The sequence below is a fragment of the Mizuhopecten yessoensis genome, unplaced genomic scaffold (assembly GCF_002113885.1).
Source record: "Mizuhopecten yessoensis strain PY_sf001 unplaced genomic scaffold, ASM211388v2 scaffold10359, whole genome shotgun sequence".
Taxonomy (NCBI): domain Eukaryota; kingdom Metazoa; phylum Mollusca; class Bivalvia; order Pectinida; family Pectinidae; genus Mizuhopecten; species Mizuhopecten yessoensis.
In genome coordinates this window covers 1,141,934-1,156,816 of record NW_018408507.1, presented here as the reverse complement: position 1 = coordinate 1,156,816, position 14,883 = coordinate 1,141,934, and the positions used below count along the sequence as shown (strand labels likewise).

At 40.2% G+C, this 14,883-nt stretch overlaps 1 protein-coding gene across 4 annotated transcripts in view; it reads right to left on the bottom strand.

Moving 5' to 3' along the window:
* The window catches only part of LOC110460313 (microtubule-associated protein 4-like), a 203,381-nt gene that overhangs the window by 101,638 nt on the left and 86,860 nt on the right, over positions 1–14,883 (bottom strand). For all 4 annotated transcript variants that reach the window (XM_021513147.1, XM_021513150.1, XM_021513151.1 and 1 more), the window contains one exon: positions 7,462–7,636. In XM_021513147.1, coding sequence (XP_021368822.1) covers positions 7,462–7,636 — 175 coding nt within the window. The remainder of the gene's footprint in view (positions 1–7,461; positions 7,637–14,883) is intronic.

The window sequence follows — 14,883 nt, the reverse complement described above, 5'->3', positions numbered from 1 at the left end:
TGAAGCGCAAGAAATACACACATTTTCAAAATGGCCGCCAAATTGGTAATTTTTTTTAATTCTTGTAAAAAAAGTTCTACAAACTCCAGGCATCTAGTTTTTTGCCATATTTTTCAGATGCGTGTTTGCTATTAAACAAGATCATAATTTGTTAAATATTACAAAACCCGCTACACCAGATCAAAACGAGACTTTAACGTGATTGAAACCACAGAAGAGTATATCCTTAATAGAAGTACACAACTAGACGATGACAGGATGTTTCTACCACAATATGCTGTGTTATTTCACTCTCAGATCATTGTATAAACACGCAGACTGTTAGATAAATATGAGTTATATACCACACATGGTATATGACCTTCAAGAGTTTTGATTGGTTGAGAAAATGAACTTTGACCGGGACGACTTTCCACGCGCTTTTTGCAACATGCTGTTTTGTTTACGTCGTCTGCTGTCAACATTCGACAAATGTTGGTGACTTTGTTAGGTTATGCGGAAAAGGGGGTTATTAAGGCAATATTATAAGAAGATGATACTTAAAGATTTGATCGCTAGTTTCAGGCAAAATTGCTACAGACGCTTGATATCGTTTCGATGTCACACCGTCGCGTGTCCAGGTCATGAAACCAAAACAAGATCTTTCACAATGTCGGGAAATATATCGTTCTCCCAACATCACGTTATCGCTATTTGGACGGTCTGACTATATGGCTGAACTTTCACTACAAACGTCAACAATAGAACCGTCACAAAGAAACGTAGGCCTAGGCCTATGGTCTTGGACATTGACAGCGATAAGTTCGTCTTCATCACTTGGCGGGAGGCAGACTTCGTACGATATGCTTACGTGCATATAGTCCGTTGTTAATTTATATAAATTAATGCAATACTGCTACTCTCAATATTTAAAATCGTTCATCTATTTTATTTTTTCACAAAGTTGTTGCCGAAACATTAATTTTGACAATTATTAAATTTGTAAAAAAAAAAGGTAATTTTTGAATATTAATGAGTGACTTTTTACATATGGGTCATATCACTACGCCAGCCTTGTCAACAAACACTTGTGTATATTAATTCCGACTGATCATGAGATTGTGGTAGAAACAGATCACACAACTCATGGTTGTTGAGTATGGTATTTATTTCACTCTCGTTAGTTAATTTTCAAAAGTTACAGAAAGACACTCGCTAAAGCTTGTGTTGTAACTTTTGAAAATTAACTAACTCGAGTGAAATATATACCATATTCCACAACCACTCGTTGTGTAACCTCTATAACTATCATATCAGTAAAGTTTCCCTGAAATCGGCGTAGTAGTTTAGGAAGAATTGTTCCGACAGGGATTTGTTAACCAAGGACAACAACATAAACAAGACGCCAAGGGGGCCTGTATCACTCACCTGGATAATAAAGCAACCATGAGAAATTATTCTTATTACAAACAAGAGATCCCAGAGGGATCTTGGCGCCCACCTTTGTACTATCTTCATTAGTTCTTTGTCAGTTCGATCTTTTCTCTTCTTTCCTCTATCTGTTTGATCGAGTCATGCTAACAGTAAATGCACCTTGAGGTAACTTTTGATCTAACTTAATACTGATGTGTATGAAAGCCAACCTTCAAAGTGAGTTTGTCCAGGAATGCGGGATAACAAAAAACCACATGTATGTGAACCACCTCACTCAAAAAGTATTCGACCGATTGTTTTTAAATTAGCAGCAATAGAAAGCTGAATAATTTTTATAACTATCCAACCCATTTTAATTGCAAATAACATAATTTAACTTGTGTTATTTTTGTGTCAAAAGGACTAAATGTCAGCATTATTTTTCACTGGAACGGAAATCATTATTGCGAAAGTAGTTGGTGACTGCTCACTGTTTTGATTAAATTTTATAAACTATCGATTATATTTTTTAAAACAATTAATATCAATAAACAGCCGAGTAATTTCTATGTTAAGTAGGCCTGATTTGATTTGCATTACTTGGAATGATAGCGATGTCACAGATGAAATTACTCGTCTGGTAACGAAGGACACATGTTCTTATAATTAAAAACCGTAAACAACCGGAAATGGTAAACGCAACAAAACAGTATGGCCTGCATTCGAGGATCAGCTCATTTAAAAAATACTTCTTTTTGAAATTTACAGCGATAGAAAGTTGAATAATTTTTTGATATGTAGTACTAATTTTTATGGCAAAAAATAGCAAATAACTTGTGCTGTTTTTGTGTCAAAAAGTGTCAATATTAGCATTATTTCCACTGGAACGTGCTTTACGAAATGTGATTTGTTGTAATAGCCACCAACACAGCCGAAAGGCTAGACATAGTGGCAACGATAGCCCTGTCCCTGGAATGGAAAAAAAGACCTACTAATACTCTATATACTGTCCCTGGTTTGTCATTTCACATATTTACTAGTACAGTACTTAATGTGAAAGAAATACAATCGATCAATGCAATATGAGAAAGATCTGTTTAGTTCTTCTTTTAATCCATTTTGTTTTTATGATCAGTCTCAAAATATAGCATGCACAACGAGGGATCAAGGGGAACCTACATTTAAAATTTGAGAAAGATCCCTCTGGTACTTCTTGAGAAATAGCGATAACAAACTTTCACTATCAAAATCCAAGATGGCTGCCTGTCGGCCATGTTGGTTATCCGATCAGTCTCAAAAGTTGCCCTGCACAGCTAGGGACCGAGGGGAACCTGCATATAAAATTTGGGAAAGATCCCTCTAGTACTTCTTGAGAAATAGCGATAACAAGAATTGTTTAAGGACGGACGACGGACGGACGACGGACCACGGACGCAGGGTGATTTGAATAGCCCACCATCAGATGATGGTGGACTAAAAATCCCTAAAATGGTACTGAAGAAGGATTTAAAAAACTTTAACCTCCAATCCCCCTATCGGACCCAGACGGGCTACACCCACTGTTTAAACAAAATTGAGTCCCCTTTGCCCAAGGAAACTTGAGGCCAAATTTGGATAAAATCCCTTCAATAGTACAGAAAGCTTCAGAAAGCTTCAATAGCTTCAGACTAAATTAGGATAAAATCCCTTAATCCCTACAGTAGAAGAAGGAGATTAAAGGGCTTACCTCTATTTCCCCTATTGGGCCCTGCCTCTCTGTCTCCAGAGGGGCCTCACCCACAGTTTATACAAAATTTGGTCTCATTAGCCTAAGGATGCTCCAGACAAAATTTAGTCATAATCTACTGGGCCGTTCAGGACTAGTTGCGTTTTAAAGGAAAAGTTGATGGACGGACGACTAATGCTGCGGTTTGGCATAAGCTCACCATGGTCCTTTGGTCCAGGTGAGCTAGAAATAGGTCAGAACACCAAACCTAGGTCAATTAACAAATTTTAATAAAGTTTTGATTATTATGTCATAATGACCTCATTAGGTGAAGTGAATTCTTTAACCCAATGTAATGTTTTTTAAGAATGAAGATGAAATACAAATAAATGTATCACAAAGATTCATAAGGTGTCCAACGAAGTTCATCTGAAATTCAAACTTAATACCCTTTGTGTTGTTCCAATAAATCAATTTAATAGATTATTAGTCATTGAACTTTGGACCATGAATGATTGATCACTATTTTCTATGATCGATCATTGTATGACTATAACAGAAGGGTCTGTATCTCTCATCTGTTTATTTTGTTACATGGAGTTATTGGCCAAATATTGTGAAGTTAGGTTGGTTGGATATTCAGAAGCGGTTGAAGGTTAACAATTATTAGACCCCTGTGACCTTAAAAATATACGTAGGGCAAGGGCATATTCATGTGCAAATGTTGTTAAACTCAAACAGAGGTTGTTGGTGGGGAAATAGCAGCAGGACTGCAAGTGTGTTGAAGGGTTTTGTTTGTTGTTATTTGCTTATTGTTTTAGCAACAGCCAAGGTCATATAAGGATGGTGTCACATGACATACATATGACTATGAAAGTATAGGTCAATGTCATTTTCATTCGCAAACTTTGTTGTGGGCCATCATACAACGCTAATGGCCATATATCATGACTCTAGGCCTTTTCAGATCTTCAGGAGCAGTCGTTTGAATGTTTTGAATTATTTGACCCCTGTGACCTTGAAAGTAGGTCAAGGTCATTTTCATTCGCAAACTTTGTCAGGCTCCATCATAGGATGTTACTGGCCAAAAATTATGACTGTAGGAGATTCGGACCTACAGAAGAAGTTGTAAAACAAAAAGTTGACGGATTGAAGACAAACGCCAGGCCATGGCATAAGCTCACATGCATAGTGACAATCGATCATGAATTTTAAAGCAATTCGAAACTCTATCATACACAGTGCTATATTGACTGCCTTCCAGTCTATATGATTCTATAGACTAAAACAGTTCCATCGTGTGTTGACACAATAAGGCCCTCACTTATTTATCAGATTCATTGATATCATCTTGTCATGTATCGCATTATCAGCGATATGAAGCTACAGTTGGAGGGGGCTGTAACTGTAAGTGGGAGGAGGGGGGGTGGATTGTAACTGTACGGGGAGAGGGAACCGTAAGTGGGAGGAGGGGGGGGGATTGTAACTGTACGGGGAGGCGGGGCTGTAACTGTATGGGTGCGGGAGTACCATTCCTGATCTGTACAATACTACAGCAATACGACCAAGGTCATGTTTTACAAAACAAAGTTCAGGAATGTGTACATTGAAATAATGATTTCCTAGTGACATGGATCTGTTATGGCAGTGAACAATGTATGACTCTTAATTATATAACCTTTCATGAATACCAGGCCTTTTAACATGATCTATGTAGTGTTGTTCCGATACTCAACTTAATGTTCAATATTGATTTGTTATAGGCTAAACTAATGAATTCATGACTGATTCGATCTAGTCAGAATAATTGTGTGTAGATATTATACAGTTTTCAATGATTCGTGATCTCCCTGCTAAATACTGAAACAAGACTAGTCTCCCAACTGTTGTGTCAGCATCACTACACACATTACAAAGGAGGTTTTTGAAGGGAGGTAATCCTTCCAACTCAGCTCTTACTTTTAATTTGTATATGTTATTCACAACAAAAAGCACAAATAGTAATTGAATAGTTATTCAATGATCTATCATAAAATTTCCCCAATCAGTCGACATACGACAAGTACTTCATATCTTATACCTTATTTTTTTTAATTTCTCCTTTAATTTAATTTAATCAAATGATTCATACATAGTCGAGGTTTTACTAGTTATATGCAACATCCTTAGACAGCACTGTGCACTATTGTAACGTAATATCAGATATTATGAAGTTATGATAGGAACTAAAGCCACAGTCACATCTTACGGTCACACACATAGTTGACCGTAGTGGGGGATGACCGTAGTTGACTGTAGTAGACCATAGGTGACCTTAGTTAAACATGCGAGACTGTAAGATGTGACCGCGGCTTAAGCCAGAGTTTATACAAATGTAGTGTCATTTTGGACCTGCTTACTTTTCTTAAGCACAAATGATATCTGTCACAGGACTAGAACAAGAGGCCTAAGGGCCTTAGCGGTCACCTGAGTTATACCATAGGTACTGGTAGCTTTATTTTATTGTTTAGATGTGATGTGGAAATCAGCATGTAAACTAAGTGAAATGCAATACTTGTCATGTCATCAAAGGATAAGAATTTGAAAATATTGGTAAATGTTCCCTTTGGGGCCCAACCCTAGCCCCTGGGGATCGGGCAGGAATCCTAATTTTACAATGTAATAGCCGCATTCACCAAAGATGATTCTGACTAAGTTTGAGTAATTTCTGCTGAAAATGGATAAAATATACCCAAAAGTGTTTCCCTATATAAACTATAATAAACTTTACACCCTCCCCAAGGGAGAACGGATAGCTTGAGGGTCCTGAAATTTACAATTTAAATAAAGCCCCTGATGATCTTTCTTTTTATGCACTGAAATTGAATGTAGTACCTCTGAGTCTGGAGAACAAGATTTTTGAAATATTGGTTAATTTTCCCTTTGGGGCCCGCCCTGGCCCCTACTGGGTTGGGGTAGGAATCTCAATTTTACAATTTGAAACCATCTTCCTCCAAGGATAATTCTCACCAAGTAAACATAATTTCCTACAAAAAGTTGTCATAATATACCCAAAAATGTTATTTCCCTATATAAACTATTGTAAACTTTACCCCCTCCCCAAGGGAGAACGAACAGCTTGAGGGTCCTGAAATTTACAATTTAAATAAAGCCCCTGATGATCTTGCTTTCCATGCAGAGAAAATGACTATAGTACCTCCGCTCCTGGAGAAGAAGATTTTTGTAATATTGGTTAATTTTCCCTTTGGGGCCCCGCCCTGGCCCCAGCAGTTGGGGTAGGAATCTCAATTTTACAATTTGAAACCATCTTCCTCCAAGGATAATTCTCACCAAGTAAACATAATTTCCTACAAAAAGTTGTCATAATATACCCAAAAATGTTATTTCCCTATATAAACTATAGTAAACTTTACCCCCTCCCCAAGTGAGAACGGATAGCTCAGGGGTCCTGTAATTTACAATTTAAATAAAGCCCCTGATGATCTTGCTTTCCATGCAGAGAAAATGACTATAGTACCTCCGCTCCTGGAGAAGAAGATTTTTGAAATATTGGTTAATTTTCCCTTTGGGGCCCCGCCCTGGCCCCAGCAGTTGGGGTAGGAATCTCAATTTTACAATTTGAAACCATCTTCCTCCAAGGATAATTCTCACCAAGAAAAATTAATTTCCTACAGAACGTTGTCAAAATATACCCAAAAGTGTTATTTCCCTATATAAACTATAGTAAACTTTACCCCCTCGGAACAGATAGCTCGGGGGTCCTGAAATTTACAATTTAAATAAAGACCCTGATGATCTTTCTTTTTATGCACTGAAATTAAATGTAGTACCTCTAGATCTGAGTCTGGAGAAGAAGATTTTTGAAATATTCGTTAATTTTCCCTTTGGGGCCCCACCCTGGCCCCAGGGGTTGGGGTAGGAATCCCAATTTTAAAATTGTGTATCCTCATCTACCAAGGATGATTCTGACCAAGATTGAAAAAAATCCATCCGCTGGTTCTTGAGAAGAAGTTGAAAATGTAAAAAGTGTACGCACGACGCACCATGACAAACGGAAAGCTATTAGAATAGGTCATTTGAGCAAAGTTCAGGTGACCTAAAAAAGGAAAATGGTCCCAGGTAAACAAACCCACATGTAGAAGAACACACATGGCTATAACTTTGTACAAAGGCCACAATCGTCCTTGATACACTGGTGTGAAAGAAATACCAAAATAAAAAGTCTTTCAAAATATTGGGCCACTTAACCCTTCTGACCAGGGGAGCTAAATATTAAAAATATCAATGAAAAAACGAAATGTTCCTAAACTTCGTTTGGGGGATATAGTAAAGTTTCTGGTGAAATGTTAACAAAGTTGACTTACCAGTAGCGTCTTTGCGAGGAGATCCTGTTGGGGTTTTGGAGCGAGCATCAATCTTGGAACCCACATGTTTGACTGTCACCTTCTGATCTGTTATCTTTACATTCCCTCCACCAGGCTTGTAGTTTTCGTTCTTGGCATCAATTCCATATTTCTTCCTCTGAGAAGTAGCGGATGTCTGAAAGAAAATCAATTTGATATTCTGACCAATGTCTGACCAAATACAGGAAGTTCAATTTGTGTATATTTCGCCCTGTATTATCAGTCTGGGTTCGTCTACCTCTACTTGATTGTTGCATGGTACGAGATGACCTTTGTAGCAATGTTTTGGTAGTATATGTCCTAAACTGTTGAACACTGATATCAAATATAGAAATATATACAGCTAACGAAACTGACATGATTTTTACAAATCAACAAATCTAAGCATTTAGAACATTGTAAATAATCAGGAGCACCTCAGGGTAGCCAGTACTAGATAGTTACAAAAGGGCCGGTACAACACCTCAGGGTAGCCAGTACTAGATGGTTACACAAGGGCTGGTACAGCACCTCAGGGCTGCCAGTACTAGATGGTTACGTAAGGGCCGGTACAACACCTCAGGGTAGCCAGTACTAGATGGTTACACAAGGGCTGGTACAGCACCTCAGGGCTGCCAGTACTAGATGGTTACATAAGGGCCGGTACAACACCTCAGGGTAGCCAGTACTAGATGGTTACAAAAGGGCCGGTACAACACCTCAGGGTAACCAGTACTAGATGGTTACACAAGGGCCGGTACAACACCTCAGGGAAGCCAGTACTAGATGGTTACACAAGGGCTAGATACAAGCCCTCAGGGTAGCCAGTACTAGATTGTTACACAAGGGCCGGTACAACGTTACATAAGGGCCGGTACAACACCTCGGGGTAGCCAGTACTAGATGGTTACAAACGGGCCGGTACAACACCTCAGGGTAACCAGTACTAGATGGTTACAAAAGGGCCGGAACAACACCTCAGGGTAACCAGTACTAGATGGTTACGCAAGGGCCGGTACAACACCTCAGGGGAGCCAGTACTAGATGGTTACAAAAGGGCCGGAACAACACCTCAGGGTAACCAGTACTAGATGGTTACACTAGGGCCGGTACAACACCTCAGGGTAGCCCGTACTAGATGGTTACAAAAGGGCCGGTACAGCACCTCAGGGTAACCAGTACTAGATGGTTACGCAAGGGCCGGTACAACACCTCAGGGGAGCCAGTACTAGATGGTTACAAAAGGGCCGGTACAACACCCCAGGGTAACCAGTACTAGATGGTTACAGAAGGGCCGGTACAACACCTCAGGGTAGCCCGTACTAGATGGTTACAAAAGGGCCGGTACAGCACCTCAGGGTAACCAGTACTAGATGGTTACGCAAGGGCCGGTACAACACCTCAGGGGAGCCAGTACTAGATGGTTACAAAAGGGCCGGAACAACACCTCAGGGTAACCAGTACTAGATGGTTACACTAGGGCCGGTACAACACCTCAGGGTAGCCCGTACTAGATGGTTACAAAAGGGCCGGTACAAGACCTCAGGGTAACCAGTACTAGATGGTTACGCAAGGGCCGGTACAACACCTCAGGGGAGCCAGTACTAGATGGTTACACAAGGGCTAGATACAAACCCTCAGGGTAGCCAGTACCAGATTGTTACACAAGGGCCGGTACAACCCCTCAGGGAAGCCAGTACTAGATGGTTACACAAGGGGCGGTACAACACCTCAGGGTAGCCAGTACTAGAGGGTTACACAAGGGCCGGTACAACACCTCAGTGTAGCCAGTACTAGATGGTTACACAAGGGCTGGTACAACACCTCAGGGTAGCCAGTACAAGATGGTTACAAAAGGGCCGGTACAACCCCTCAGGGTAACCAGTACTAGATGGTTACAAAAGGGCCGGTACAGCACCTCAGGGTAACCAGTACTAGATGGTTACAAAAGGGCCGGTACAGCACCTCAGGGTAACCAGTACTAGATGGTTACACAAGGGCCTGTACAACACCTCAGGGCTGCCAGTACTAGATGGTAACACAAGGGCCGGTACAACACCTCAGGGTGGCCAGTACTAGATGGTAACACAAGGGCCGGTACAACCCCTCAGGGAAGCCAGTACTAGATGGTTACAAAAGGGCCGGAACAACACCTCAGGGTAACCAGTACTAGATGGTTACAGAAGGGCCGGTACAACACCTCAGGGTAGACAGTACTAGATGGTTACAAAAGGGCCGGAACAACACCTCAGGGTAACCAGTACTAGATGGTTACAAAAGGGCCGGAACAACACCTCAGGGTAACCAGTACTAGATGGTTACACTAGGGCCGGTACAACACCTCAGGGTAGCCAGCACTAGATGGTTACAAAAGGGCCGGTACAGCACCTCAGGGTAACCAGTACTAGATGGTTACACTAGGGCCGGTACAACACCTCAGGGTAGCCACTACTAGATGGTTACAAAAGGGCCGGTACAGCACCTCAGGGTAACCAGTACTAGATGGTTACGCAAGGGCCGGTACAACACCTCAGGGGAGCCAGTACTAGATGGTTACACAAGGGGCGGTACAACACCTCAGGGTAGCCAGTAATAGATGGTTACAAAAGGGCCGGTACAACCCCTCAGGGTAACCAGTACTAGATGGTTACAGAAGGGCCGGTACAACACCTCAGGGTAGACAGTACTAGATGGTTACAAAAGGGCCGGTACAGCACCTCAGGGTAACCAGTACTAGATGGTTACAAAAGGGCCGGTACAAGACCTCAGGGTAACCAGTACTAGATGGTTACGCAAGGGCCGGTACAACACCTCAGGGGAGCCAGTACTAGATGGTTACACAAGGGGCGGTACAACACCTCAGGGTAGCCAGTACTAGATGGTTGCACAAGGGCCGGTACAACACCTCAGGGTAACCAGTACTAGATGGTTACGCAAGGGCCGGTACAACACCTCAGGGGAGCCAGTACTAGATGGTTACAAAAGGGCCGGTACAGCACCTCAGGGTAACCAGTACTAGATGGTTACAAAAGGGCCGGTACAACCCCTCAGGGTAACCAGTACTAGATGGTTACACAAGGGCCAGATACAACACCTCAGGGTAGCCAGTGCTAGATGGTTACAAAAGGGCCGGTACAGCACCTCAGGGTAACCAGTACTAGATGGTTACGCAAGGGCCGGTACAACACCTCAGGGGAGCCAGTACTAGATGGTTACACAAGGGGCGGTACAACACCTCAGGGTAGCCAGTATTAGATGGTTACACAAGGGCCAGGTACAACACCTCAGGGCAGCCAGTACTAGATGGTTACACAAGGGCCTGTACAACACCTCAAAGTAACCAGTACTAGATGGTTACACAAGGGCCGGAACAACACCTCAGGGTAGCCAGTACTAGATGGTTACACAAGGGCCGGATACAACACCTCAGGGCTGCCAGTACCTTAGACCATGGTGGTGGGAACTACACCATTTCTCTATCTCAGATCTCTGATGTTATCACAAACTTTATTTGTATTATTTAAGATTGATAAATGTCCTTAAATTACAAACTGCGATCATTTCATTATGTACACAATACAAGTGATGCAGTGGACCTGCATCACTCGACTGATATTAATTTCACACATGAAACATTGAAACTGGACCAGAAACAAATATGTTTCAATAGACTTCTAGACACCAAGACACAAATATCACTACCTTTAACTCTTTGTCATTCAAAAGAACTTATTTAAAGATTAATCACATTGTATCCATGTGACCTTGAAAGTTGGTCAAGGTCATTATTTGAACAAGTTTTGGGGCTCTTTATCTCAGCATACTACATCGTACAGGCCAAATGTCATCACCCTCCGCCTGTTGGTTATTGAAATGAAAACATTTAACATTTGACCCCTGTGACCTTCAGGCCCATCATGATCATTCATTTGCAAAACTTTGTAGTCTTCATCCAGCATGCTACTGGCCAAACCTTATCACTTGAACATTTTTGTGATTGAAAAAAAGCTGTATAAAGTTTTCAGCACATTGGACCCCTGAGACCTTGAAAGTGGGTCAAGTTCGTTGAATTGAAGAAACTTGGTAGCCCTTCATTCCAGTATGCCTGGACAAATATAATCACCATAGGCCTTATTGAGAGGAGGTTGTTAAAATATTCCAATGCATTTGACTCCTGTGAATTTTAAAGCAAGTCACAGCCATTTATTTGATCAAACTCAACAGCCCTTCCTCCCAGCATGCTACCTGCCAAACATCGTCACTATAGTCCTGTTAGTTTTTCTTTTAAACAGTTTAACAGATTTTACCCCTGCGACCTTGAAAATGGATGAAGGCCAAATATTATTTCCCTAGACCTTTTGGCTATTCAAAAGAAGTAATTTAAAGGTTTTAAGATATTTGACTCCTATGACCTTGAATATGGGTAAAGGTAATTTCTTTGAAAAGTCTCGATAGCACTTCATCAAAGCATGCCTCTTACCAAATATCATTCACCTCAGCCTCTTGGTTTTTAAAAAAAAAAGATGTTTAAAGATTAAAAAACATTTCATCCTTGAGACTTTGAGAAGCAGGCAAAGGTCATTTCTTTGAAAGCTCATTGATAGCCTTTCATCCCAGCATGCTTCTGAACAAATATCCCAGCATGCCTCTGAACAAATATTCCAGCATGCTTCTGGCCAAATAAATTCACCTCACTTGCCATCTTTGTTATTCAGAAGAAGTTCTATGAGTGTTTCAATAAACTTGACCCCTGTCAACTCAATAGTGGGTCAAGGTCGTTCCATTTGAACATACCTAACAGCCATTTATCCCAGCATGCTGTTGACAAAACTTCATCTACTTATAGGCCCACTGGTTATTCAGAAGTTGTTTAAAAACATAAAGTTGATGCTGAACAGAGAACTGATGCTACACCTTTTAATAAGCTAACTTGGCTCTTGTAGCCAGACAAGTTAAAACTGAACGAAGGGCCAGAACCATTTCTCTACATTGTGCAGAAGAAAAACCTTAAATCAGTACTTGACACTCTGCCATCCCAAGAGGAATATTCAGTTGTACTTAAACACAAAATGTACAGGGTGAGTACATGAACAAAGGGCCATAACTCAACAAATAGTGGAGCACATTTCACAACCTAACAACCTCAAGCCCGGCTCCACATTTATATACCTCAATGGCAAGTTAGCTTAACATTTATATACCTCAATGGCAAGTTAGCTTAACATTTATATACCTCAATGGCAAGTTAGCTTAACATTTATATACCTCAATGGCAAGTTAGCTTAACAGTTATATACCTCAATGGCATGTTAGCTTAACATTTATATACCTCAATGGCAAGTTAGCTTAACATTTATGTACCTCAATGGCAAGTTAGCTTAACATTTATATACCTCAATGGCAAGTTAGTTTAACATTTATGTACCTCAATGGCAAGTTAGCTTAACATTTATATACCTCAATGCCAAGTTAGCTTAACATTTATATACCTCAATGGCAAGTTAGCTGAACATTTATATACCTCAATAGCAAGTTAGCTTTATGGAAATTAAATATTTCATATATTATGTAAGATATCCTATATATATATATCAATATGTGTATCTCATTTGATTTCATATTTAAGATATCAAATACACTATATATAGCATTTTATATATTGAAATCTTGTTACTAAATAAGTATCTTACATAGCAACAAGGTTTTTATGAGATATCAAAAATAAAGTCTCCCTGACCAGAATCTGCCGTGGGTGTAGTATAGACAGTAGGCTTGTTATGTATAACATGTGATCCAGAAATCATGTTAAAATGTCTGAGCTCATCTCAAAGATGTGTGAACGGCAGTCTCTGGAAAGGCTGCAATAACAGAGGCAAGACCAGGAAGACATAAATACGACCGATTATCTCTGCTCCTCGTATTGAGCTGCATATATCCCTCTCCACTGGCATGACCAATCCAGAAAGATGTGCTCAAAATGACTCCTGGGGGGAATTAAATCCATCTTTTTAATGCCATGAAATCTCATCTTATCAAAGATGTTTTGTCTAGTAATGAGATTTCAATTATGTAACATCACCAAACATTTCTTCTTGATTTATTTTTTATAGTTGTTTGATTGCACAATGTTACACGATGTGCAGTGACCCCAGTGATGTTGACCCTGACATGGTGTCTAGTAGATGGTGTGTGATGTTGACCCTGTCTTGGTGCCTGATGGATGGTGTATGATGTTGACCCTGACTTGGTGCCTGATGGATGGTGTATGATGTTGACCCTGACTTGGTGCCTGATGGATGGTGTTTGATGTTGACCCTGACATGGTGTCTAGTAGATGGTGTATGATGTTGACCCTGACTTGGTGTCAAGTAGATAGTGTATAATGTTGACCCTGACTTGGTGTCTGGTAGATGGTGTATGATGTTGACCCTGACTTGGGGTCTAGAAGATGGTGTTTGATGTTGACCCTGACTTGGTGTCTAGTAGATGGCATGTGATGTTGACCCTGACTTGGTGTCTAGTAAATGGCATGTGATGTTGACCCTGACTTGGTGTCTAGTAGATGGTGTATGATGTTGACCCTGACTTGGTGTCTAGTAGATGGTGTATGATGTTGACCCTGACATGGTGTCTAGTATTTACCAACACTGAAGTTTACCATATTATCATTTGAATAGTTTGAGATCATTCTCGTCTATAATTAGAGTTTTTAAAATTGGAACTTTGTTGTCATTTTTGGCTTTAATTTCGTATATCAGAGGACATAACTTTAACCTCTGGGCGAGCTGTCTACAAACGCACACTTGTCCAGGTGTTATTCTGAATTTCTAGTCAGTTAATATAACATACCTTTTTTAGTTAAGTATTTTTGTATTTACTAAACATTTCTTTCACATTTGACTTACATTTCACGCTTTTGCAGTTATACAAGAACCATAATAATCATTTTTGGTCAATTATATTTATGGGCTTGGATGTCTGACTCATCTCGGTATCCTCTTTTAGCTTTTGTTCATTCTTGCTAATATCATTTAAGTTGTTTGAGATCATTCTCGCCTATAATTAGAGTTTTTGAATTTGAAACTTTGTCGTAATTTTTGGATTTTAATTTTCGTATATCAAAGGACAGAATTTTAACCGCTGGGCGAGTTGTCTACATTTTGTTGTTGTTGTTGTGACGAAGTGACGTCTGTAAAATAAATTTATCATTCATATTTGTACTTTTTTAAGCATTCTTTTCACATTTGACTTACACAATACAAAAACTGTAATTATTATTGTGGTAAAAAAAATCAATCATAGATAGAAGCTTTCTCCTTCAGACATTTCAGTCCTTAGATAGAAGCTTTCTCCTTCAGACATTTCAGTCCTTAGGTAGAAGCTTTCTCCTTCAGACATTTCAGT